This window comes from Scyliorhinus torazame, chromosome 30 (assembly GCF_047496885.1).
Source record: "Scyliorhinus torazame isolate Kashiwa2021f chromosome 30, sScyTor2.1, whole genome shotgun sequence".
In the NCBI taxonomy this organism is placed as follows: Eukaryota; Metazoa; Chordata; class Chondrichthyes; order Carcharhiniformes; family Scyliorhinidae; genus Scyliorhinus; species Scyliorhinus torazame.
In genome coordinates, this window is record NC_092736.1 from 22,337,449 (window position 1) to 22,365,197 (window position 27,749).

The 27,749-nt window shown below is 49.9% G+C and overlaps 1 protein-coding gene across 2 annotated transcripts in view; it reads right to left on the reverse strand.

The window, feature by feature from the left end:
- Positions 1 to 213: 213 nt before the first annotated feature.
- The window catches only part of ca12 (carbonic anhydrase XII), a 73,370-nt gene continuing 45,834 nt past the window's right edge, over positions 214 to 27,749 (reverse strand). Inside the window, exons 5-12 of one of the 2 annotated variants that reach the window (XM_072492949.1) lie at positions 24,268 to 24,363; positions 24,113 to 24,176; positions 22,799 to 22,956; positions 17,383 to 17,509; positions 9,565 to 9,672; positions 6,861 to 6,942; positions 2,337 to 2,452; positions 214 to 1,753 (exon numbers count right to left, since the gene is read on the reverse strand). In XM_072492949.1, coding sequence (XP_072349050.1) covers positions 2,374 to 2,452; positions 6,861 to 6,942; positions 9,565 to 9,672; positions 17,383 to 17,509; positions 22,799 to 22,956; positions 24,113 to 24,176; positions 24,268 to 24,363 — 714 coding nt within the window. In that variant the 3' untranslated portion in view covers positions 214 to 1,753; positions 2,337 to 2,373. The remainder of the gene's footprint in view (positions 1,754 to 2,336; positions 2,453 to 6,860; positions 6,943 to 9,564; positions 9,673 to 17,382; positions 17,510 to 22,798; positions 22,957 to 24,112; positions 24,177 to 24,267; positions 24,364 to 27,749) is intronic. The other variant, XM_072492950.1, reaches the window with a different exon arrangement.

The window sequence follows — 27,749 nt, forward strand, 5'->3', positions numbered from 1 at the left end:
GCCGCCCCTTCATTGAAGTCATTACTACAGATGGTAGCAGTTGAGGCCGCAGCACTGCTTCCCACGGCACCCCGCGACTTAATAGTTTGACGACCTGAAAACGACCTGTTTGTCCCGACCCATCCCCACCCACCCCCCACTTACTACCTCTTCCGATTGGATGGCCAATCCGCTATCCCTCTCACCCACCACCCGATACCACAACTCTCACCTTTCGGAGGAAAGATGGGAGGAGGCTCTAAACGTGGGGCATAAACACCGGCGTGGACTAGTTAGGCTGACTGGGTAAGCGGCACAGAACCATGTGAGCTACCGTAAAACGCCATCATCCTCTGTCAACATAACCTTTTCTCTCTCTCGTGAGGCTATCTACCTTCACCTCTGAGCACACCAACCAGGCCTGAAGCTTTTCAAAGAATGAAGTAAGATTGTGATCGTCTCGAAAATGCAAAGAAGAGTCGTCGAAAGATGCCGAGGAGTCTGGTCAGGTACAATGACAAAGAAGACGTAAAAAGCAATGTTTTTTTTTATAAATTAAAAGTACAAAATAGGCAGCAAAATATAGATGAGCATTGGGAAAAGTTGGGGGGGGGGGAAACTAAAGCTGCAAAAAGGTGAATGGAATATGAGGATTGTGGGGGAAGGATGATAATAGAAGGTTTATCCCAATCAGAAGACAATCAAAGATTGTACTGGACCATCGGACAATTCTTAAATTCATTCGCGGGATGTGGGCATCGTTGTCCGGGCCAGTATTTATTGACCAGTCTTAATTGCCCTTGAACTGAGGGCTTTTAAAAGTCTGCCACATTGCTGTGGGCCTGGAGTCACATGTAGGCCAGACCAGTTAAGGAAGGCAGATTTCCTTCCCTAAAAGGCATTAGTGAACCAGATGTTTTTTTTTACAACAATTGGCAATGGTTTCATCATTGCTGTTTAATCCAGATTTTCTTTTAATTGAATTTAAATTTCACTATCTGCCGTGCGGGTGCGAACCCTGGGTCTCTGGATTGAAAATGGAAGTGAAAGTCGCCATGGACCCCTTTTGAGGGGAAGAGCTGACTGGTGGTGGTTTAACCCGAGGAGTCACCACACCTCAGGCGAGGGGCAAGGTTGAGAATGCGGGGCCTTCATGGATAACCCCAGCCGGCACGGGGATTGAACCCGCCCTGCTAGCCTTGTTCAGCACCTCAATCCAGCTGTCTAGCCCGCTGAGCTAAACCGGCCTTCCACTCTAACCGACTCTGGATTACCAATCCAGTGACCATACCACTACACCGCCCCCTCCCCTTGATGCTGAGGGGCAGGCCACATTCTTAATAAATGACAGAGAAACGGAATAAAGACTTTTCATCAGTTTTCGTTCTTGAAGACATTGTTCAGTTGATTGAATTAAGCGGCGCCGTCAACAGTAATGTCAGTATTAAAATGGAAAAGAATCTTGTCTTTGAAGGATGAGATTTAAAATGGATCGGGCTGCCGATCCAGCCGAGGGCTCTTCAGGAGTTGGGACAATTCTTGTGTATGCCCCGGGCCTTTTTATTTCAATTACAGGCTCACGGAGGGGAGGAACTGTTTCCTTAGGCCAGAAGGAGAACAAGGTAGCCATGTGACTGAGAATTTGGCCAGGAGGAGTAGTGAGTGAGAGAAGGTACAGTCATCACCGCAATTTCTCTTGCGTTGCAAACAAGCGAATCGTCCGGAGGCAGACAGCGATTGACGGGCTGGAAAGACAGGCAGTAAAATCTTCGCACTGTAGGGAGACATAAAATAACATGTGGGATTCGGAGCCAGAGAACAAAATGAATAAATAAAACACACTGGGCTCAGAAATTCCTCTGGATTTCAGCTCAAACTCCAGTGAGAGACCCAACAGATGCCACTGGGACAGGGCCGTGTCGAGTCTCTGCCATGCTATAAGGAACTGACCCACACCCTCCCTCTGCCCTTCTCGAGACAAATGTCATTGAGCTTGCCAACCACACAGGAATGATCTGGAGCCTTCAGGGACTGAGGATAAATCTTCAAGACTCTGCCGAGGGCAATATTCAGCACCGAGGTGCCAGGTTCGATCCCAGTCCCGGGTCACTGTCCGTGTGCAGTTTGCACATTCTCCCCGTGTCTGCGCGGGTCTCACCCTCACAACCCAAAAAGACGTGCAGGGTGGGTGGATTGGCCACGCTAAATTGCCCCTTAATTGGGGAAAAAAAGAATTGGGCACTCTAAATGTAATTTTTAAATTGTCATTAAAACATAACATTTGGATATTCTTCAGCAAAGTGCTCGGGTTATACACCAGGCGGCTAGCTGCTACATTGTGAGGCAGCTGTACTCACCACTTCTCTAAACTATTTCCAGAATCCAGTTGGAGGCTCATGCTTGTGAAAGCCCGTCTTCTTTACTGGCCGCCGGTTTGTAAATCACCCCTCTGTTTTCAGTCCCTTTGTCAGCTCTGCAAAAACAGCAAATGTGGGAGGTTTAAGAAACAAAATACATCCCTTAAGCAGCAAACAGTAAAACGATGGCGATGGTCAGAGTTGTTATCAATCTGACCCCACGATTTTCATGCCTCCCCCAAAAGTCATTAAAACAGAGCAAAAGCCAACTCCAGCGAATAGCAGTGATTAGCACTGTTGCTTCACAGCTCCAGGGTCCCAGGTTCGACTCCCGGCTTGGGTCACTGTGCGGAGTCTGTATGTTCTCCCCGTGTCTGCGTGGGTTTCCTCCGGGCGCTCTGGTTTCCTCCCACAAGTCCCGAATAAGACGTGCCTGTTAGGTGAATGGGACATTCTGAATTCCCCCCCCCCGTGTACCCAAACAGGCGCCGCAATGTGGCGACTCAGGGCTTTTCACAGTAACTTCAGCAATGTTAATGTAAGCCTGCTTGTCACAATAAAGATTATTATTAGTTGTGAGGGGCTTTGTTGTTTGAAAGATGACTTGATAAAGATCATTCAAAGAAGGAAGAGCAATCTATCCTTAATGCACCGCAAGAGCTGGACTAAAGGATTAAAAATTGAAGAGGGAATGAGGACCCTGCCCACCAAACCTTAACATGTAGCCAAACCCAATCTACAGGTGGTCTTGGGGAAATGGTGCTGTAGTGGTAATGTGCACCCCAGAGTAGTAGTAATTCAGAGGCACACGCAGGCCTGGGTTAACTGCATTCAGCATTGCATGGGCTTTTCCTCTGGCTCCATCACATATACAACTACAGGCATCAACGCGTACACTACCAAGGTTTTAGCAGTATACTTTCCCCGATGCTCAGCTTTGACTGACAGGAGAACCAATTGGGAATTTGGGCCTCCCACCAGCCCTAGCAGCTGAAACTCAGCGTTCGTGCTCAAAGGCTCCGTTGGGAAAACATATTCTGTTTTCCCACCTGCGCTGGTTCAGTCCAATTAGTTCCAGTCCCCTCCCCATAATCCTGCAAAAACATTCCCCTTATCAAATTCCCTTTTGAAAATGCAAAGACTCTGAGGAAGCTCGCGGTAAATGAACAGAGCTTTTATTGTCTATTTACCAAGTCCCTCTCAAGGCAGCATGTCAATCCCAGTACAGTCCTTGCTGGGTGGACTCGACAACACCAGGCCCTGCTTGGGGCCGGCTTTAACCTTGGTTCACACCGAGCCCCAGGTGGTTAGCCCCCGCCCCCCCTATCTGGGAAGCTTGAGCTCCACGAGTCCCGGGAGAGGTCAATGATGGTTTCCTCTTGAGTTCTTGTGGGGGGTTATGACAGAAAGTTAGTATTGAATCTGCTTGTACCACCCTCTTGGGTGGCACCATCCAGACCAGCTTGTTGCGTAAAAAAAAGTTTTTTTTATTCATTGTGGGCATTGCCGACTGGACCAACATTTATTGCCCATCCCTAATTGCCCTTGAGCTGAGTGGCTCTGCTAGGGCAATTCACAGGGCTTTTTAAGAATCAACCACATTGTTGTTGGTCTGAGGTCACATGTAGGCCAGACAGGCTAAGTGCGGCAGATTTCCTTCCCGAAAGGGCGTTAGTGAACCAGGTGGCTTTTTACAACAATCAACAATGGGTTTCAGGATTGAAGATTTTAATTGGATTTAAGATTTCACCATCGGCCACGGCGGGATTCGAACCTCTGGATTGCAAGCCCAGTGTCAATACCACTATGCCACCGCCTCCCCTTATTCATATCCCCTGGTTCTTTTCCTGACTATCTGGCCTTGCCAGTGACGCCCATGAACCTTGGTCGGAATTCTCCGGCCATTGGGATTCCCAGTTCCTGCCGGCAGCCCACTCCCGCTCGTGGGTTTCCCAGTGGGGGTGCCTTAAATGGGAAATCACATTGACAATAAAAATAATAATCTTTATTAATGTCATAAGTAGGCTTACATTAACACTGCAATGAAGTTACTGTGAAAATCCCCTAGTCGCCACATTCCGGCGCCTGTTCGGGTACACAGAGGGAGAATTCAGAATGTCCAATTCACCTAACAGCACGTGTCTCGGGACACGTGGGAGGAAACCGGAACAATCCCACTCCCTCTGGTCACTCCACGAGACTGAGGTACCTGCCACCATCCCTCCAATAAATCTCTGCACTTTCATGGAATTTAGTGTAGAAGGAGGCCATTCGGCCCATTGAGTCTGCACCAGCCAAGCCCACACCTCTACCCTACCCAGTAACCCCACCCAACCTTTTTTGACACTAAGGGACAATTTAGCATGGCCAATCCACCTAACCTGCACATCTTTGGACTGTGGGAGGAAACCGGAGCGCCCGGAGGAAACCCACGCACACACGGGGAGGATGTGCAGACTCCGCACAGACAGTGACCCAAGCCGGCATCTCCAGATTGACTTCATTTTAACCTTGACCATTAGATTTCCACACTATAATCGTGGCTTTCATCGCTCTCTCAAGGTCTAAAGGCAGCCAATTAAAACAGCTAAAGAGGTTTAACTTTTTGTGGGGTTGCTTGAAGAGAAATGTTTCAGTCGGGGTTCGATCTCCTGATCCCAGCCACAGCATGCGTTGATACAGACCCATGTACGCAGTAAAACACCCACCCCAGGGCATTTCATACCAATCGCGAGCCGAGTAAGGTCAGCATAAACCTGGTCAGAGTGAAAACTAAGGAGCATCCTAAAAGGAAGAGCAGGGAATAGAGGTCCAGGAGCAGATTTCAGAGCTCGGGGCACAAGTAACTAAAGGCATGGCTCCAGTGGTGAAGCGATTCAATTAGGGGAGGTGCAAAATGCCAGAATTATCCAATTTCTTCAGCCAGAGGGTGGTGAATCTGTGGAACTCTTTGCCGCAGAAGGCTGTGGAGGCCAAATCACTGAGTGTCTTTAAGACCGAGATAGATAGGTTCTTGATTAATAAGGGGATCAGGGGTTATGGGGAGAAGGCAGGAGAATGGGGATGAGAATGATTGAATGGTGGAGCAAACTCAATGGGCCGAATGGTCTAATTCTGCACCTATGTCTTGTGGTCTTATCACCCCGATGCTCGCTATCCCTGGCTCATGGTCCGCCAGAACTTTGATTTTAAAATTTCCAAATTTCAAATCCTTGCATGGCCTTTTCCCCCCCACCCCCTCCCCATCTCTATAATCCAGTGTTCTTCAAACTCGGGGGCGCGACCCGCAGGCAGGTGTCGGGAGGGTCGCGGAGCGTTCTTCATGGCACTCCCGATCGCGCAAATCCCCGCGCAGCTGCCGGCTTTTAATAACGCCGGCTGCAAGCGGCCTTTGAAATGGCCATGAACATGTAAAAAAAAATCGGCCGCAGTGCAGCCGCTATTTTTTTTAACGGTCGCAGCTTTTTGTTTTACAAGTTTGGGGGGGTTTTACTCATTTATTTTGTTCATTTAATTTTTATTTTTTTCATTTATTTTCTTTTTTTTTTTTTACAAGTTTGAGTTTTTTAAATTCATTTATCTTACTCTTTATTTTATTTTCATTTATTTTATTCATTTTTTTTTTTACAAGTTCGGGTGGGTTTTATTTAATAAAATTTTACGGAAAGAAATGCAGAACTTTGGACAGATGGAGTCTCCATACTTTCCGACACCGGAAGGCTTCACCTTCATCCAACAGGTTCTATTGGAGGAGCATGTACGAGGGCCAAAGGGACCCCAAACCATTTCCTCCATTTCTATCAGCAGCAAACAAGGTAAAAGAAAATAGTGGGTCGCTCAGGTCGGCCGGCGTGGGTCGCGAAGGTCGGCTGGCGTGGGTAGCTAAGGTCGGCTGGTGTGGGTCACTCAGATCGGCTGGCGTGGGTCGCGAAGGTCGGCCGGCGTGGGTCGCGAAGATCGGCCGGCGTGGGTCGCGAAGATCGGCCGGCGTGGGTCGCGAAGGTCAGCCGGCGTGGGTCGCGAAGGTCGGCCGGCGTGGGTCGCGAAGGTTGGCCGGTTGGTAAAAATGGGCCCCCGGAAAAAAAGTTTGAAGAACACTGCTATAATCCCCCCCCCCCCCCCCCCCCCCCCCCCCCCCCCAGTCCCTGCCAACGTATCTGCACTCCTCTAGGTCTGACCTCTTGTACATCCGCTATTTTAATTGTTACTCCAATGATGACTGTACCTTCAGGTACCTGGATCCCAGGCTTTGGAATTCCCACTCTGCACCGCTCCACATTGCTACCTCTTTAACAATGTCCCTTAAACCAGCCCCTTTGACCAGGAACGTGTAGTAATAGCTTCTATGTAGCTTGATGTTAACTTGTGTCTGATTGCACTACTGGGTTCATTTTAGTGGCGAAAAGGTGATACGTAAACGGAAGTAGTTTTTGTTTTGTGGCATGAGGAAAGAATGATTTCCACAGGGTCCTTTGAACAGGGAGTTTGATCGAAAGGCTCAAAGACTGAGTGTTAAGCTCTTACCTATTCCTGAGAAAGAAGTAGCTCAGGGCTAAAGCGACCATAACACACAACACTGAACACAAAGCAATGGCCAGAACTACACCTGCATAGAAAACAGATCACTGTTAATACAGACTGACACCTGTACTGTTTTCATCAAGTACCACACTGTTTTTAATTTAGAGTACCCACGTAATTTTTTCCAATTAAGGGGCAATTTAGTGTGCCCAATCCACCCATCATGCACATCTTTGGGTTGTGGGGGCGAAACCCACGCAAACACGGGGAGAATGTGCAAACTCCACAAGGACAGTGACCCAGAGCCGGGATCGAACCTGGGACCCCGGTGCCGTGAGGCAGCAGTGCTAACCACTGCGCCACCGTGCTGCCCATACCACACTCTTTAAGCAAATGTTTAGTTATTGCCCCTTAGTTCCAAAAGGTTAAGTGGGGATGGGATGGAGGAGCGGGCTTAAGTAGGGTGCTCTTTCAGTGGGTCAGTGCAGACTCGGTGGGATGAATGGCCCCCTTCTACACTGTTAATTCTGTGATTCTAGCAGGTAACATGAGGGGATGGGAGTGGACGGTGGTCTTGATGCGCCGTGGGTTAGTGTCCCTGTCTCTTGAGCCAGGAGCTCTGGGTTCGAGTCAAGGAGGGTACGTTCCTAACGTGGCCAAACAGGTTTAGTATTAAGCAGTGGTTAATACTGTAAATTCTTCCAGTGGCAGGCGGTAAGAGATTCCTGCTCAGCTATTTGATGGGAAAGAAAGTTGACGCCTCTACCGTCACCATCCGTAGCTCCAGACCACAACATGCTTGTAAAAGTGCAGTGTTGCCACAACACCTCTGACTCCCCGAGTCCCCCACCGCCAGCTGGCTTCCACCATTCACTTCTCCTGGCCCTAAACTGGGTGTACATCTCAATGTTAAATGGGCAGAACATTAACCTTGGTGCACCTGTGAGTGCGAAGCGACCGACCTCTGCACGAAATCCCAAAGACACAGGGTCTCTGATAACTGTGAGTGCAATCCCAGCAAGTTTGGAAGTGCTTCAGAGAGCCAGGTATGTTTACACCGTGACACTTCCCGCATCAAATTCCAGACAATTCCTGGTATTTGGACGTGCTTGCAAGGCCCATTGGGGGAAGTCATGGCTTCGGGAGGCCCTGTTGAAGTGAGCTTGGTGAGTTGCTGCATTGTATCCTGTGGATGGTACGCACTGTAGCAGTGGCAGAGCGAGTGGATATCGATTCAAGTGACAGAGGCATAAATCAACTGGGTGACTTGTGCAATTTGTTGAGGGGGGGGGGGGGGGGGGAATTGGTTCCAGCTCCCACAGAAACCCTTCCCATTATTTTATTTGCACATTCTCTCCGTGTCTGCATGGGTTTCCTCCCACAGTCCAAAGATGTGCAGGTTAGATAGATTGGCCATGCTGAATTGCCCTTTAGTGTCCAAAGATGTGCAGGTTAGGTGAGGTTACGGGGATAGGACGGGGGAATGGGCCCAGGTCGGGTGCTCTTTCAGAGACTCGGTGCAGACTCGATGGGCCTAATGGCCTCCTTCTGCACTGTAGGAATTCGATGGATGCGCATGGTGCATCCAGGTAACGTCTTCCAATAGCCGCTGTCCCATTGGCCTTGTGACTTGTGTTGGCCTGTTGTGTGCTGGCAAGGCCTGCGGAGGGCAGTGTCTGTCAAATCGGATTCCGAGATGCCCCAGTGTACAGAACAGACAGTGCAGAAGGAGGCCATTCGGCCCATCGAGTCTGCACTGACCCACTTAAGCCCTCACTTCCACCTTATCCCCGACTGCGAACGTGACCAGAGAGCAGAAAAACACAGCTGAGCTTGGCGCCGATAAGCCGCACGTTTTTGTCTTTAGGTGGGTGGGGGGGGTGAAATCTCCATCCATTTGTTCACGAGGGGCGCAGTGGGATTCCCTCTGAGAATGGTGCACCTTTGGCTTGGTGCGGGTGTGAATGCGGCCTGCTTGCGCCAATATGCCCTTGTCATTTGCTGCACGGTTCCAGCAAGGATGTTTTGGGGACCACTGGGAAGAGGTCAGCAGACCAGATTGGCAGCAACATTTTTTCCTAATGAGGACGAGAATAAGGCAGACACGAGTGTAATGAATTCTGCAGTGCACAGTTCCAAAGTTGAGGATTCTATCTGTAACGCACTTTGTGATAAAACACTTAAATATTTTATACTATCAAATAGGGAAATAGAAGGGCAGCACGGTGGCGCAGTGGTTAGCACTGCTGCCTCACAGTGCCGAGGTTCCAGGTTCGATCCCGGCTCCGGGTCACTGTCCGTGTGGAGTTTGCACATTCTCCCCATGTTTGCGTGGGTTTCGCCCCCACAACCCAAAGATGTGCAGGTCAGGCGGATTGGCCATGCTAAATTGCCCCTTAATTAGAAAAAATTAATTGGGTACTCTAAATATATTTTTTAAAATAGGGAAATATAATACATGTTAACTTTGTTATCAGACCTAGGTATAAAGACACTGATAGTAAATAGGGTGGCACAACGGTTAACACTGCTGCCTCACAGCTCCAGGGAGCCGGGTTTGATTCTGGCCTCGGGTGACTGCGTGGGTTTCCTTCGGGTGCTCCGGTTTCCTCCCAGAGTCCAAAGATGTGCAGGTTAGGGCGGGTTACGGGGATAGGGCAGGGGTGTGGGCCTTGGTAGAGTGCTCTTTCAGAGCGTCGGTGCAGACCTAATGGGCCAAATGGCCGCCTTGTGCGCTGTAGGGACTCTGGAAGTGGACCACACACCCTGCAACACAACGTACCGAGAGTCAGCTTGTGTTCAGCATTTTGAACGTCTGAAAGAAAAACAAAATTGTATTAACCTGTAGCACCAGATATGCAACAATTTCTACCTGATTCATATTTCTTACATTTTGCAAAACTATATTTTTACATTTGCAATGCTCCAGAGGGCTATACTTATAGTTTTATATTTATATTTTTGTATTTGCAGCATGCCCTCAACCTCACCAACACCCTCAACCTCACCAACACCCTCTACACACAAGGCCTTGATCACAATTAAGGCCATCTCTTCCTCGTATCCCTCAGCACCTACATCCCCCTCCCACTTATGCTTCCTCTGCGGCTTAACCCAGGTGGAAGCTCAAATGTAATCAATCTCCCGGGATAAAACTATTCTTCCGCATCTTTCTGTCACCTCGGTGCAGTTTTTTGACATGTTACACGGAACGCACCAACCTCCCCTTCATCGTCCGACCTCCAACTCCTTTGAACTTCCGTTGCCTTGTTCGACTCCAACCCAGCCGATCGTGGCCCAGGAATCTCCTGCATGGTTTCTCTTTCCATGTCTGTGCGGTTAACGCTGGAATCACTCAATCCTTGACTGCGCCTCTCCTTCTATAAGAGCCTCTTCAAACCCCAATTCTATAAGCAAGCCGCTATAATAATAATAACCTTTATTATTGTCACAATGTAGGCTTACATTAACACTGCATGAAGTTACTGTGAAAATCCCCTCGTCGCCACATTCTGGCACCTGTTTGGGTACACGGAGGGAGAATTCAGAATGTCCAATTCACCTAACAGCATGTCTTTTGGGACTTGTGGGAGGAAACCGGAGCACCCGGAGGAAACCCACGCAGACACGGGGAGAACGTGCAGACTCCGCACAGACAGTGACCCAAGCCAGGAATTGAACCCGGGACCCTGGCGCTGTGAAGCAACAGTGCGGTGGCCTCCTATTCAACTTGGCATCTACTAAAGGCTGGACACGCCTCTCTGAAGCGGACATTGCTCTATGTTACAAGGCGCTAAAGAGATGCAAATGGACTTTACAGAGTTCAGCACCGCTTGCTATAGATGGTGTGGTCTACACCTGCTCCGTTTTCTTACATTCTTTCTTCTGGATTAAAATTGAGAAGGAAACGCATTGCGCCATTGTGTGTGACTGCCCTTTGCACTGTGGTCGTACAGTACAGCCATGGCCACTGGTGTGAAGACGGGGTGAGAACATTGAGATGTTGGGTGGACTGGCCATGCTGAAATTGCCCCTTAGGTGTCCAAAGATGTGCTTGATAGGTGGTTGTTAGGGGGCTAGGGAGGGGGAAGGGCCCAGCTAGGGTGATCTTTCAGACCTGATGGACCGAATGGCCTCCTTCTGCACTGTAGGGATTCTATCAATATGAAGAACATGGAAAGGCACTCACAAGATCTGGCTAATTGGATTTCATACTTGAGCCGGAATATTTCGGCCGTTCCCACCGGCAGAATCTTCCTGTCCTGCCAAGGGTGAACCCCCGCCCCGGATTTCCCGCCAGTTTGGGAATGTGCATAACTGGAAACATGGTTCATCGCGGCATGATGAGAAGATCCCACCACCGGCCAATGGGGGTCCGCCTCCTCCAGTGCAAAACACACATTGGGGTGGCGGGGGTCAGATAAAATCCCACCCGAGGATTCTCAACTCTGGTTCAACCATATTTTTTTAAAAAACATTTGTTCACGGGATGTGGGTGTCGCTGGCTGATTCAGCGTTTAGACCTCACCCCTAATTGCCCTTGAGAAAGTGGTGGTGAGCCGCTTCCTTGAACCGCTGCAGTCCCTGTGGTGTAGGTACACCCACAGTGCTGTTAGGGAGGGAGTTCCAGGATTCTGACCCAGCCGCAGTGAAGGAGCGGCTGACCTATTTCCAAATTGGGATGGTGCGTAACTTGGAGGGGAGCTTCCAGGTGGCAGGGCTCCCATGTGTCCACTGCCCTTGGCCTTCTAGATGGTCATTTTTACAGATGCACCATAGAAAGCATCCTATCGGGCTGCATCACAGCCTGGTGTGGAAACTGTTCGGCCCAAGACCGCAAGAAACATCAGAGAGTCGTGAACACCGCTCCGTCCTTCATGCGAACCCACCTCCCATCCATTGACTCTGTCTACACCTCCCGCTGCCTGGGGAAAGTGGGCAGCATAATCAAAGATCCCTCCCACCCGGGTTATTCCCTCTTCCAACCTCCTCCATCAGGTAGGGGATACAAAAGTCTGAGAACGCACTAATATGTCCAAAAACAGCTTCTTCCCCGCTGTTACCAGTCTCCTGAATGACACTCTTAAGGACTGACCTGGGGCGGGATTCTCCAATGGGGCTATGTCCCCTCGCCGGCGAGAAAACCGGCAGCAACCACTCCGGCGTCAACGGCCCCCAAAAGTGAGGAATTCTCAACTTTCTAGGGCGCTAGGTTGCCGCCGGAGTGGTCCCCGCAGCTCCAGCCGGCGTGAACGGCCCGCGTGAGTCCACGCACGCGTGTTGCAGCCGGCGTATTTCCGCGCATGCGCGGGGGTTCCCTTCTCCGCACCAGCCCCCTGGGCAATATGGCGGAGCTCTACAGGGGCCCGGCGCGGAGTAAAGTAGGCCCCCACGGAACCAGCCCGCCCGCCGATCGGTAGGCCCAGATCACGGGCCAGGCCACCGTGGGGGCCCCCCCCCAGGGTCAGATCCCCCCTCCAGGACGGCCCCCACACTCACCTTGCATGTCCCGCCGTGTGGGAGGTGAATAATCCACGCCGGCGGGACTCGGCCAAACCTGTCGGCCACTCGGGGGCCGGAGAATCGCCGGGGGGGGCCGCTGTCAACGGCCCCCGTCCAGGCGCCGGAGGATGGGGAAGCCGGCGGCGGGGCATAATTCTCGCCCCCCCCTCCCCACCGAGGATTCTCCGACCCGGCGCCGGAGAATCCTGGCCCTGATCGCTTCACAACCTTCTCTACTGAGTCGTGCTGCATTCCGTATGCTTCACCCAATGTCTGAGTCTATGTTTTTACATTGTGTAACTATCGTGTGTCCTATGTTTTTCATGTGTGGAACGATCTGCTTGGACTTTTCACTGTATCTCGGTACGTGACAATAAATCTAAATCTGATCAAATCGAAGTGGAGCTCCACTCTACTCGAGAGCAAGAGGTTGGTGAAGCTCGGTGACCAAGTGGCAGAATGGGTTTCTTGGATCGTAAAACGTTATATTACCGTGACTTGCCTTAAAAACAGGCGGCACGTGGCGCAGTGGTTAGCACTGGGACTACGGCACTGAGAAACCATTGTTTGCAGCAAACTACCCAGTCTTCAGAACAGTGACCACGACACCACACAACCCTGCCATGGCAATCTCTGCAAGACGTGCCAGATCATCGACATGGATACCACTATTACACGTGAGAACACCACCCACCAGGTACGCGGTACATACTCGTGCGACTCGGCCAACGTTGTCTACCTCATACGCTGCAAGAAAGGACGTCCCGAAGCGTGGTACATTGGCGAGACCATGCAGACGCTGCGACAACGAATGAACGGACATTGTGCGACAATCACCAGGCAGGAATGTTCCCTTCCAGTCGGGGAACACTTCAGCAGTCAAGGGCATTCAGCCTCTGATCTCCGGGTAAGCGTTCTCCAAGGCGGCCTTCAGGACGCGCGACAATGCAGAATCGCCGAGCAGAAACTTATAGCCAAGTTCCGCACACATGAGTGCGGCCTCAACCGGGACCTGGGATTCATGTCGCATTACATTCAGCGACACCCACATCCCGTGAACAATTCACACCTCTTTAACCTGGGGTTACCCCATCTCTGGATCTGTAAAGAATTAATCACCTGCTAATGCTCGCATTCCAAGCAATGTCTGGCATCTTTGAATCTGTCTATATATATGTTTCTGGAACATACCTCTTCATTCACCTGAGGAAGGAGCAGCGCTCCGAAAGCTAGTGACATCGAAACAAACCTGTTGGACATTAACCTGGTGTTGTAAAACTTCTTACAAAGATGTGTAGGTTAGGTGGATTGGCCACGCTAAATTACCCCTTAATTGGAAAAAAAAATAATTGGGTACTCTAAATTTTTTTTAAAAACAGGGTTAAATTTTACGTTGAAACTGGCACCGTTCCCATTTGAATAAAGAAAATTGAGCAACTGTTCCTTAAATAGCTCTAATTACAGGTTCCGTCAGTAACCACAGAAATGCTCTGTTGTCTCATTTGTAGAACGTGTCACCTCGAAACCTTGTGCTGCTATATTTCCTGACTTCCTACGCTGAACCGCCTTATTCAATGGTAATCGAAACTTGTGAGCTTCAGTTGGTTTATTTGTTCCTGGGTTTTGAGTAATACTGACTGACAAGTTTGGGCTGATTGGCCTTTAACCGTTCTCGCCACAGTATCAAGAGCCAACCCGACAATGCGGGATTAGACTTGATCCAAACGCTGCTCGACCCAGACAGTTTCCCCGTTCCTGAAGAGGGCCAGTTAGGGGTATTTTTCAATGCGATTCGGCAGTTGCCATGGTTACTCTTCCATTGCGAACCCCTAAAATTATCACCCTCGCAAAATTCATAACTCCCGCCCCCACCCACAACTGCCAGCCTCCACCGATCCCCGGGGATGTGACTGCCACAGACTAAAAGATCCTCCGAGAACACAGTCCTCCCAATCCCAGTCTTGAATGGGAGACCCCTCATTTGGGCAAGGTGGTTAGCACTGCTGCCTCACAACGCCGGGGACCCAGATTCGATTCCGGCCTCGGGTCACTGTCTGTGCGGAGTCTGCGCCTTCTCCCCGTGTCTGTATGGGTCTCCTCTCCGGGTGCTCCGGTTTCCTCCCACAGTCCAAAGAAGTGCGGGTTAGGCGGATTGGCAACGCTGAATCGCCCCTTAGTGTCCAAAGGTTTCGTGGAGTTAGGGGGTTGCAGGGATGGAGTGGGGGCCTGGGCGGCGGTGCTCTTTCAGAGGGTCGGTGCAGACTTGATGGGCTGAATGGCCTCCTTCTGCACTGTATGGATTCCATGATTCCTTCTGGAAACTTGCAGGATTTGGAGGGGGCTTGACAGGTTAGATGCTGTTGGGATGTTGCCTCTGGTGGGCGGTCAAGTTTAAAAATAGGGGGTCTCCTACTTAAGGTGGAGATTTGGAGAATATATTTTCTCTCAGGAGGGTCATTAAGTCTTTGGAATTCTCGTCCCCAGTGGGGGCTGTGTCATTGAATATATTTAAGGCCATGTTAGATTATTTTTATTGACAAAGGAGTCGAGGGTTATGGCAGGGCGGACAGGAAAGTGGAGTTAAGGTCACAATCAAATCAGCCATGGGCTGGAATTCTCCCGACCAGGGATTCTCCTTTCCCACCGGCAGCGCATCGGGGTTTCCCAGCGACGTAGGGTGGCATCAATGGGAGATAGGCTCGACGGGTCGAATGGCCTGCTTGGCCTCAAGGTGACTGGCCTGTAACCTCTGACAGTCTTCACTCCCTTGAAACCCAGCCAGCTCGTTCCGGCTTGTACTGCTTTGCAATCTGGTCCCCTGTGTTGCTCCGTCTGCACCCCTTCGTCTTTTACACACCAGTCACGCGGCATCGCCTCACAGACACGGCGGATAATCTCTCTCTTCCGACAACAAAATTCCGATTTGTCTGAACACATCCTGCTCGCCACATGCTGCCCGGGGAGGGTGCAGTGACGAGGAAGTACACCGCACAGTCCCCAGCTGAAGATAATTACGCCAAGGAAGGGGGGCGGATCCAGTGGGCGGAAATGGAAACGCAAATTGCAATTTTCAAACTCGTCATTCAAGTCCCAACTTGAAGAACCGCAGCAGTAAATCCAGCCCCACACTTCCCTGCAAAATGACACCCCGAAGCTCCTTCGAGCAAGCAAAGTACTTTTCTCCTGGGCAGTCATTCCTGCAGTGTAGGTAACACAGCCGCCAATTTGTGCCCTCACAAACAACAATGTGACAATGAACAAATAATCTGGTTATAGTGATGTTGCTTGAGGGGTAAATATCGGCCTGACTATAGGGAGTTTCTCCCCTGCTCTTCTTCATCTTGTGCTATGTCATCTTTACCATCCACCCAAGAGATCGGGTTTTGCATCTCGTCTGAAAGACGGCATCATCAAGAGAGTGGCACTCTCCAGCTGTCAGCTGGAACTGCGTTCTCGAGTCCCTCCAGCGCAGTGACGGGCAACCTGGGCCAGTGAGTGGGCAGCATGAGTGACCCTTCTTCATCTCAGTGGGCCGCAAGATTGAAATCGGGGCTTGTTCGCTAACCATGACTCAGATTAAATACATTTAATACACGCCGAATATTTCATAACGAGTTATAGAAAATACTGAATCATTTATATGTTAATAGAACTGTCATTAACTTCAAATGGCAAAAACAAAACGAATATTTAAATTTGAACGTAGAGGGATGCATAGCTCGATGTGTTTTTTAAAATTGACTTGGAGTACCCAATTCATTTTTTCCAATTAAGGGGCATTTTAGCGTGGCCAATCCACCTAGCCCGCACATCTTTGGGTTGTGGGGGCGAAACCCACACAAACACGGGGAGGATGTGCAAACTCCACACGGACAGTGACCCAGAGCCGGGATCGAACCTGGGACCTCGGCGCCGTGAGGCAGCAGGGTTAACCTACTGCGCCACCGAGCTGCGCCCTCACAGTCAATGTTGTGAGCAATCAGCACGCGCCTCGCTTCACTCGCCCTCGCTTTACGTGCGAATCACTTCAGTCAAACCGGTAAGAAAAAAACTACAGGGACGGGAATCAGCGGAATGTGGCGACCCTGCGCGTGGGCAACGGTCAACAGAATGTCTCGTGGGGGCCGAACGTGGCCCCCCCCGGGTCGCAGATTGCCTGCCCCTGGTCCAGTGGGATTGAGACACAAATATCTGAGGGAAGAGGGGAGATCGTGCTGCTGAGCCGCCACAGCTAAAGACAGGAAATCTCAACGTTTCCTGGACACCCCCTCCCCCTCACACACACACACTTCAGCACCCACAATCCCGTTCTTCCTTCCCCCACTGCTGTGAACTGGCCGGGAACTTCCTCAGCGGCAAATCTCCCAGCCTTTGTCAACTTGGAAGATTTCCTCTCTCCCAGAGAGACCTACTGTGTGTGTGTGGGGGGGTGGGGGGGGAAGAGAGACCACAGGAGGGGGGGGCATCCATCCGGAACAACCCTAAACCTCCCTCCGTTCCAGGATTATAACCTTGATATTTCCCCAGGAAGTCCACTCGGAATGTTGATGATTCAGTGGGGGCAATTCTGACTTTGAAATTTAGTGTAAAACTTGATATTTACCTGACCTTGTATACCTGACCTGGATGGTAATGTCATTTGGGGGCAATGTTTAACAGGAGGAGAGAGCGGATATTGTTCAGATTATGCCCCAGTTCATGAAAAACAGTCAGTAGTTGCTTTTCACTCGTTTGCATCTGCATGCCCATCCCCAATACAGTGGGCTAAACAGCTGGCTTGTAATGCAGAACAAGGCCAGCAGCGCGGGTTCAATTCCCGTACCGGCCTCCCCGAACAGGCGCCGGAATGTGGCGACTAGGGGCTTTTCACAGTCACTTCGTTGAAGCCCACTTGTGACAACAAGAGATTATTATTATTATCTTTGACAGTTTTACAGATTTATGTTCTCCGCTTCCAATCCCATCATTAGTGACCGAGGTGCCAGCCACAGGGCCCGACCCTGAACCGTGCTACGGTGCTCACCTTCATGAAACGACACAAACACTCTTCTCTTCCAAAGCTTCTGAACGTGCCTGTAATTATTCACCATCTCTGTTAGATTGCCTTCATCCCCTTGCGAGGTGAACAAGTCTCTTTGTAACTCTGACAGCTGGTGACAGATCAAAGCAGTTTCTGTTACTGGTGCACCCGACCGAAAAAGACCCTCATAGCAAGTCCACACTTCACAACGCCTAACTTTGTTTCCTGACTATTGTCCCAACTCATTTTTCTGGGTTCCCTTTGCTGGGTGAGGGGGAATGGGGCGAGCAGCGGGGTGGTGCTGGTGATGGAGGGGGAAAGTCCTAGAGTCCAACAAGAGTGACATGACTAGTAGTCAACCTTATTGCTCCTACCCAGCACTGCAGGAGCCAGGAGGATCTGTTGACAAGTACACGGGGGGGGGGTTCCAGAATGAGAAGTACCTTTTTCTCTTGAACAGGCCCACCATCATCACCACAGCAACCGAAGTCTCCAAAGCCTGCGATGGTAGGCCGCTTAGCCTTTCAGGGGCAATTTACCTTCGCGCTCCAATTCAAAAAGGATTGTAGCCTCCACAGAGCAAAAGAGGAAGACGTGATGCATCTTGCACCACATTTTATTTTTAAATGTGGCCGTTTCTCTCGATTGAGATGTCTGGAATCGATGGCCATAGGCCGTTTAAATGGATGATAAATCTAAAAACGGTGGCCTCAAGTAAAGCCTATATTAATAAAATCTAGGAAATTAGCTCAGGGAGTGGGAGGGAACCCAGATAGGGGAGTTAAAGCCCAAGTGGGAAGATGAGCTGGGTAAGGAGTTAGAGGCGGGTCTGTGGGAGGATGCTCTGAGTAGAGTCAACACGTGCACATCATGTGCCAGGCTCAGCCTGATACAATTTAAGGTGGTCCACCGGGCACACCTGACGGTGGCCCGGATGAGCAGGTTCTTTGAAGGGGCGGAGGACAGGTGTGGGCGGTGTGCGGGAGGGCCCGCAAATCATGTCCACATGTTCTGGGCATGTCCGAAGCTTAGGGGATTCTGGTAGGGATTTGCCGATGTCATGTCCACGGTTTTAAAGGCAAGGGTGGCGCCCAGTCCAGAGGTAGCAATTTTTGGAGTGTCGGAAGACCCGGGAGTCCAGGGGACGAGAGAGGCTGACATTTTTGGCCTTTGCCTCCCTGGTAGCATGAAGACAGATCTTATTGGCGTGGAGGGACTCGGTGCCCCCGAAATCAGGGGTATGGGTTAGTGACAAGGCCGGGTTTCTCAGGCTTGAGAAGATCAAGTTCGCCCTGAGTGGATCGACGTTAGGGTTCGTCCAGGGGTGGCATCTGTTTAGCGACTTCGGGGATAACTAAACTGTCAGCAGATACAATGTTGTGGGGGGGGGGATAAGGGGAGATAGTTCAGTTTAGTTTAGGCGGGATCAGCAAGAGGAGGGGGTGGGACTGGAAAATTGTGTGTATAAGCCATGTTGGCTGGGTATGGTTGTCAATTGGGGGGGGGGGGGGGTTATTTCCTGAGTTATGTTTACATTTGTATTTGTTATTAGAAAATCATAGATTCCTCATGTTTTCCAAAAAAATGTATGAAATTTGCACAAAGGAAACTCCCATTTAAAGCAACATGGTAACGACCAAATAACCTGACAACCAAGGTTTTATTCTCGGGTCTCCAGACTGAAATCGGAGTAACCCGTGAGCTGACACCGCAGATGTGCTCAGATTTCCCCAAATTACGGGCATCGCTAGCGAGGCCAGCATTTATTCCCTATCCCAAATTCACCTTAAATTGCGTGGATCATTTCAGAGCGCAGTTAAGAGTCAACCACATTGCTGTGGGCACAGAGTCACACGTAGGCCAGACCAGGGAAGGATGGCAGATTTCCTTCCCTAAAGGAGATTAGTGACCCCAATGGGTTTTTACAACAATCGGCATTGGTTTCGTGGTCATTATTAAATTCCGGATTTTTATTGAATTCAAGTAGCACTATCTGTCGTGGTGGGGTTTGGACCCGCATTTCCCTGGGTCTCTGGATTGCTAGACCAGTGACAATACCAGTATGCCACCGCCTTCCCATATCTCACACACACTTCAGAGATTTGTGAAATACCAATCTGTAAGATGTGCTTCATTAGTGTTGTGACAGAGCTGAAAATGGTAAACCACATACAGCGGGCGCAGTTGAACATCCTCGTCACGCCTGACTCGATGATGCGTCGAGACCGTTAAACCTCTCGAGTGGCCTCTCGCGAGATTCGCGATGCTCGGAATGATACGCGGGATTTAGCGAGACGTTGCGATCTGGATCTCGCCCTCGCTGGGCAAGGGCCAGACTAACGCAATGGCTCATTTAAAGATGTCTGCCCCCGGTCACCCCGAGGCCTGGATATTAAAGGCCTTGCCTCGGAAACCTCGCCATGGCGCTGTTTAGCACAGATCCACACGAACGTGGATCGGGTGCGACGGCACCTGGGTGGGGGGGGGGAGGTCTCCTAGGCCATCGGAGGCCCAGGGGTGGTCGGGCTCAGAGAATGGCGGTACCCTGGCACTCCCGCTGCCACCCGGTGACAGGTTGCCCGGGCCCATGGATCCTCCTCAACCCTGTGGGCGCAGAGACACACCTCGCTATTCGCTGCCAAAACAGGACTCTGTTTTTTCCCCGCTCAATCGAGCCCGGTGTCTCAAACCCTACTATCCTAAAGCCAGTGATGCCTGAAAGCCAGACATTTGTTTAAAGCTACCGTAACTGAATCTTAACCACCCGGTTCATTTGGCACTGGTGGGTTGCTGCGGAACCTTTTGATCAGCTTTGCTCACCTGTTTTTCCCGGCCCTCAGTGGCCCAAGCGAATCTTTTTTTTTGTTCGAAATACCATTTTTATTTCCTTCCCTTTGAATAATCTTTTTGTTTTAAGTATATTTTATTCCAAACGCAACAAAAAAAAACACTCACTCATCCAAAAGCCACAGCCAAAGTACAAACTTTTTTGTCATTTATTCCCCCTTTTAAACCTGGACTGACATAATCTGCCCCCAGAAAGCCCCAGGCGAATCTTCACCCGACCCCAACCACATGGCCTGAAAACCGGCGAGATCCAAAATCCAGCAGGGACTCCGTCTCGAGGCTGCCGGGTTTGAGACACTGGACCAGCCTATCAATTTTCAAATTGCTTTCGGAGTCTGGGAAAGAATGCGCAATCTGCCTACACGTGGGAGTGGGGCCTGCCTTTTGTTTTACTTCGTGGCCCGTGAGCAATCACTCATTGTGCCAAGATGGTTTGATCGGATAGCTGAGGCCCGAAGCTGTGTTGACACGAGTCAGGTTGTCATGGTGAGAAAGGATAAAAATCGCCTTTTCCCAAGCACCAAAACTAATTTTATTTTAGGGCAACACGGTGGCACAGTGGTTAGCACTGCTGCCTCACGGCATCGAGGACCCGGGTTCGATCCCGGCTCTGGGCCACTGTCCGTGTGGAGTTTGCACATTACCCCCGTGTCTGCGTGGGTCTCACCCCCCACAATCCAAAGATGTGCAGGTTAGGTGGATTGGTCACGCTAAATTGCCCCTTAAAAGAACAAAAAAATTATTTTATTTTAAGTTCCTCAAACAATTTCCCAATGTAACTTTGGCAAAAAAACATTTATACGTCAACGGGATTCGTGCCAAACCATCACAGGATCGCTGTACGAAGGCACAAAACCCTCTGCCCATTCAGCGGAAGGAAGCATTGTTTTCATGAGGTTTTTGAAAGGACAATTTAGCACTCATCACTGAGCTGTCAGTGACCTCCTCTTCCTGGTGGCCATTAAAACAGGCAAGAAACTCTCAACAGCCTCACTAAAGAATATTCCAACAATCTCATGAGATTGGCCTCACCAATACCCTATTGTAGCAAAATATCCTTATTCCTATACTCAAATCCTCTCGCAATGAAGGCCAACATACCATTTGCCTACTTTACTGCCTGCTGTACCTGCTCACTTACTTTCAGTGACTGATGCACGAGGACACCAATGTCTCGCTGAGTATCCACCTCTCTCAGTCTACACCCATTCAAATATTAATCTGCCTTCACTTTTTTGCTATCAAAATGGATAACGTCACATTTATCCACATTATACTGCATCTGCCTTGCATGCACCCACTCACTCAGCCTGTCTCAATCCCGCTGAAGCATCTCTGCATCCTCCTCACAGCTCACCCTCCCATGCAACTTTCGATCATCTGCAAATTTGGAAATACTACATTTAGTTCCCTCGTCCAAATCATTAATATTTAATGTGAACATTTGGGGGTCCTAGCACAGATCCCTGCGATACCCCACTAGTCACTGCCTACCAATCGAAAAAAGATCCATTTGTTCCAACCTTTTACTTCCTGACTGCTGACTAACTTTCTATCCATTTCAAGACACTACATATAATCCAATTCGCTTTAACTTTCCATAGTAATCTGTGTGCGACCTTGTCACAAGCCTTCTGAAAGTCTAAATAAACCACATCCATCGGGTCTCCCTGGTCAGCTATCCTAGTTACAGCTTCAAAGAATTCCAGTAGAGCAATCATGGGAATCAGAACATTCACCAATTTCATTTTTGAGATGGTAGCATTGCTGCCAAGGGCCAGCATTTATTGCCCATCCCTGATTGCTCGGGCATTTCAGGGGGCAGATTTAAGGGTCAACCACATTGCTGTTGGTCTGGAGTCACAGGTAGGCCAGGCCAGGTAAGGGTGTCAGATTTGGAGGACATGTTAGTGACATACATTTCATGGGCATCATTAATTCCAGATTTTCCTTGAATTTAAATGTCACCACCTGAGGTGGAAGGTTCAGACGTGGCGATAACTTCAACACGTTTATTAAACTATTTACACTACTATTAATCGGGTTCGACACTACTACAAATCCTACTATAGCTACCCAGACTGACTAACCAGTTGCTGCAATCCACGTGGTGGGTGTAATATTGAATCAACCATGTGTCTGTTCTCACTGACTGCCTCCACTGGAAAGAGGCAGATTATGTGTGTGGTGTCCTTTATATGTGGGTTGGTGTAATACCCCCCTGTGGTCGTGTCACCTCCTTGTGTATCGTGAATGTCCATTGGTCGTCTCCTATCTAACTGATCTATTGGTTGAGTGTGTGTGTGTGATGTTTCTGGTGCTCCCTCTAGTGTCTAGCTAGCCTACATGTATTTACATTGATGCACACCACCACACCCTTAACTACTGTTCAGCCTGTCCACAAAACTCTGGTGTTCATCTGCTCTCGGTTACTTTGCACGGAACAACACCTTCAGGTCACGGGGAAACAACAGGTGGCCTATGGAAGTGAGTTTTCACATTCGAGGTTCAAGAGAAAAGTGGAGGAAACACACTTTTTAAGAAATAGGTTTTTCTGCTTCGCAGAACTTACCTGATCTTTCGAAATTTGCACAGGTTCCCTGAAAACAGTCCATGTCACACTGGGGTAACAAGGTGGGGTGGTCAAGGATCCATTATAGCGGTAATATTCGTCCAATTGTTGAGGGAGGAGCTCGTTAATGTTAAAACCAGGCACCTTGATCTCTTTATCTGTAAAAACATAATGAAGCCTCCTCAGGAACAGAGGGCAAGGACCGGAAAGATTTGGGAACTGCCACAATGAACCACGACCCCGGGCATCGTGAGAGTAACTCTGCATTTCTCCAGCACCGTCCACATTCTCACAATGTCCCCATAAATTCTTTGCAGCCAATGACGTACCTCTGAATGTATTGGGGAGCTGTAGGAAAACATGGTAGGTGTCGTAATTATTATTACTGTGAAAATAATAAAAACCTCCGGGACTGGTGAGGGGCTAGCACCGGCGCGGACTGAAGCTCCCGCCTCCCACGCCGAAAACGGACGAAGAATGGCCGGGTCCTGGACCGTGAATATGCACGGCCTGCAGCGGTCGCGCCGTACAACATGGCACCAAGCCTGTCCGCACCCAACCCGCCATCCACAACCCCACAGCCCCCCTCACCTCCACCAGTTCCCCCCCAGCCCTCACCGAAGCCCCCCCCCGGCCAGCGGCACAGATCCCAGCCGAGTGAGGTGGTGCTGGACACAGTCTGCAGCCACCACACCGGGTTCACGATTTGTGTGGCCACACGTGTCCCGCGCCACCGGGAACTCGCCCCATCGGGGGCGGAGCATCGTGGGTAGGCCGACCAATGAGGCTGCAACGGCACGCTTCCTGATGACGCCGCTTTACAGGGCGGAGCATCGCAAACCGGAGCCTGTCCCAGATCCGGCTGCGGGAGTCCATTCTCTGCCCGATCTCTAATCCCGGCATCAGGCTACGGAGAATCCTGCCCATTGTCTTTTGAGCCAGGGTTCCATTCTAGGATCTCTCCGCACAGTTATAACATCAACTGGGATGGTAACAATATCCTTATTCTCAGGTGCTCCAAAACAAACTCGCCCCCTTTTCCTAATCCCCCTCTTCGACCAGACATTCTGCCAACTCCCAAACTCTGTTCGTCTGCTGGTTTGTCTTTGCGAAGGATGCTTTCGCGTTTGCGGCTCCATTACGTGCTCATCTTTTAAAACATTTATCCAATTAAGGGGCAATTTAGCGTGCCCAATCCACCTACCCTGCACATCTTTGGGTTGTGGGGTTGATGACCCACGCAGACACGGAGCCAAGTACCATCTTGTGAGACTCCCCCCCCCCCCCCCTTTGTCAAATCTCAGTGCCACTCACCTTTAAATCGAATTTCTGTCAAATGAGAAAATATCTTCTCATAAGCTGGATTGAAGAGCCCAGTCTGAAACGGAGAAAAGGTGTTGGTTTTGGGAGCTGACGTCATAGACACGCGCAACATGTGAATGAATGCTCAAGTGTATCGAAATGATTACCTGAAGAAGAATGCCCAGGACAGCCAGCCCATCGACCTTGTCGAGTGCCATGGAAATATTGTTGTACTTCTCGGAGTTATAGTGGACGATATGGAGCTGAATTGACAAAGTGGAGATGGAAGGTCACTGTACTTAATTAGTTTTGATAATCTCAATTGTATCGTTCCATTCTCTGCAATGCTTCAATCGATCGAAATAAAACCAAAATACTGCGGTTGCCGGAAAAAAAAGATTTAAAATTTTGAGTACCATTTTTTTGCAATTAAGGGGCAATTCAGCGTGTCCAATTCACCTATCCCGTTCATCTTTGGGTTGTGGAAGTGAAACCCACGCGCAGATACGGGGAGAATGTGCAAACTCCGCACGGACAGTGATCCAGAGCCGGGGTTGAACCTGGGACCTCAGCGTCGTGCGGCAGCAGTGCTAACCAATGTGTCACCGAAAATCTGAAGTTAGAAGCAGGATGGGGTGGAAAAGCTCGGCAGGTCTGACAGCTTTTAGAGGGAGGAACAGAGTTAATGCTTCAAAGTCCAATGTGACTTTTCTTCGGGGCGGTTCAGGAGGGGGGTCAAGGGCGATTCAAAACGTTGGACGGAATCTTCCGTCCTGAATTGTACGTTCGGTGGCAGGCGCGTAAGAGAGGATGGTTTCCGCTGCGGTGGGGGGGGGGACAGCTGACCACGCCCAATCTTGTACGAATCGGCGAGGAAATTGGCCATCGTGGCGGAAGCGGGCGGGGAATCACTTTCCCGAGCATTACCTCGGGGGGGGGGGGGGGGATCCAAGCCCCATATTTAAAGGGCACCTGGGCAGCACACACTCTCTGATCCACCTCTGCCCAATCACTGCTCCACCTTCGTTGGTCATCCCCCACACGGCCTGCACAGCCACCTTCTCAGTCTCAAGCACAGGCTGGCATTTCCACACACGCCCCGGAGAGGACAATGCAGCGGCCACTCTCCGTGGATCATGGAGGACGTCAAGCTGCTCTCCACCCACGTGCAGTTGCGAATGCGAACGTTCTAATTTCTCACTGGCGGGAAACTTAACTTGGAGGGGAGCTCAATTCTGGTGAGCTGGCCTTTTAAGGAGCTTGCATAATTTGTTAATTTATGCAACAGGGTTTCCTGACATTGTTCGCTGTAATAACCCTCACGAGACCTCCAGAGACACCCAAATTGATCTCCCTGTAGGGCTGGTGGTACACGAGATTCCCCTGTTTAGTGGGCGGAGGTCCATCAGCGGGGACTCGGGGAAACCGACTTATAAATGCCGGTTCCAACTGGGACCGGCTTAAACGGTAATCCTGTTTGGGACCTTGGTGCTGAAAGGTCGCCCGCTAACTCTGCTTCTCTCGGGCAGGATGGCGGCGCAGTGGTTAGCACTGCTGCCTCATCGTGTTGAGGATCCGGGTTCGACCCCGGCCCCGGGTTACTGTCCGTGTGGAGTTTGCACATTCTCCCCGTGTCTGCGAGGGTCTCACACCCACAACCCAAAAGGATGTGCAGGGTAGGTGGATTGGCCACGCTAAATTGCCCCTTAATTGGGCAAAAAAAGAATTGGGTACTATAAATTTTAAAAAACTCTGCTTCCCTCGTCACAGATGCTGCCAGAACCTGCTGCGTGTTTTTCAACGCATTCTGCCATGAACGTCACCACATCTTTTGTTGAAAATCGTATTTCCTTAAAACAAGAAGTAGCCAAGCAAACAATGTTTTAGGAGAGATTTTCCAAAGTAAAATAATATAGCAGTCGTAACACTTCCACAGTACAGGCATTCAATCTCTGCATTGGTCTGCCCTGGCTGTTGGCACCTTTGTGCAAGTACATCTCATGACAACAGTATGAAGTCTTACAACACCAGTTTAAAGTCCAACAGGTTTGTTTCGATGTTGGTCTCCACATCATCTCATGACAAGAAATGGTGTGTGTGAAGAAAACTCCCTTATTCTTACCCGCACTCTCTTGGCGACCATTTTAAATTGGCTTACTTCCCAAGCAGAACCCAATTCACTCTTTCAAAATCCTCAACTCGTTCTCCTCTCTGCCTTCTCTTCTCTTCTTCAGAAAATGTCCCAGGTCCACAAGGGTCTGCTCAGAACTGTGGCTTCCCATCTCTGGCGTGACCCTGGTGAACCACACTGTTTTCTAGAACAGGGTGTAGTTGCACTTTGCGAATTAATCTTCTTTGGTAACTCGAGGAAACCAGCGATAGTGGAACAAGGATTTATTGAACTATGTGCAAGACTCTGCCCACGGCAGTGGCCCTCCCCCAATCCAGTCCTTGTTGGGACAAGGGGCAATTTAGCGCGGCCAATCCACCTACCCTGCACATCTTTTGGTTGTGGGGACAAAACCCACGCAAACACGGGGACAATGTGCAAATTCCGCACAGACAGTGACCCAGAGCCAGGACTTGAAGTCAAATGTAGGCCAGACCAAAAGGGACATTAATGAACCAGACGGGTTTTTACAACAGTCGATAATGGGTTTCATGGTCATCATTAGATTTTTAATTCCACATTTCACCATCTGCGGTGATGGGATTCGAACCCTGGTCCCCAGATCTTGCTCTAGGTCTCTGGATTACTAGTCTAGTGGCAATACCATCTGCCTATCCCATGACCAGCCTGTGCCGTCCTCCAAGTCTTTTGCCAAGATTGTTGTGCCAGCCATAAATGTTGAGACTGTGCTCAAAACCAAACGATCTGCACGTGGACCCAGTCACAAGCCTCTGCGGAAGAATACTTCTCGAATCTGTTCAGCACCAGTCTTCCCAAGACACTCCTTGGTTGTAAAGCCGTATATGTCATTGTCACTTCCTTAAGAATCGTCGATAAAATGGAACCTGCAATTTCTCCTCCAGGCCACAAAGCATCCTGCACTGAAACTGAATCACTGTTCCTTCACTGTCGCCGGGTCAAAATCCCGAAACTCCCTCCTTCTCAGTGTAGTGATCTTTACATGGGTATGTACATAAGGGGTTAATGGGAAATTGAAAGATCACTAGGGGGCAGCACTGGCGGGTATAAAAGCAAACGCAAGCGGCTCTCTGCCTCTCTGGATGATTAGACTGTGATGAGAGCAGGAGCATAGATCTAGCTCAGGGCTACTAGTGTGGTCAGACATAGCAACTGTCTATAAACGTAACCTTTCTACTGGTATTGATCTTAAAATAAGAACTCACGCAGTTGTTAAATTCTGTTAATAAACCTTTCAATACCTCTGGACGACTTTGAACCTTCTTTATCAAGGGGCAGAAAGCTTCTGCAGCAACTGGATTAGGTAACGCATGTTGCAGTAGTGCTACCAAACACACTACAATAAGGTAACAAAAGATTCAGCACTCGGTGTGCCTACGCCACACGGACTGCAGCAGTTCAAGAAGACATTATGGGAGGGATGTGATAGCACTGGAAAGGGTGCAGAGGAGATTTGCCAGGATGTTGCCTGGACTGGAGAGCTTTATGAAGAGAGATTGG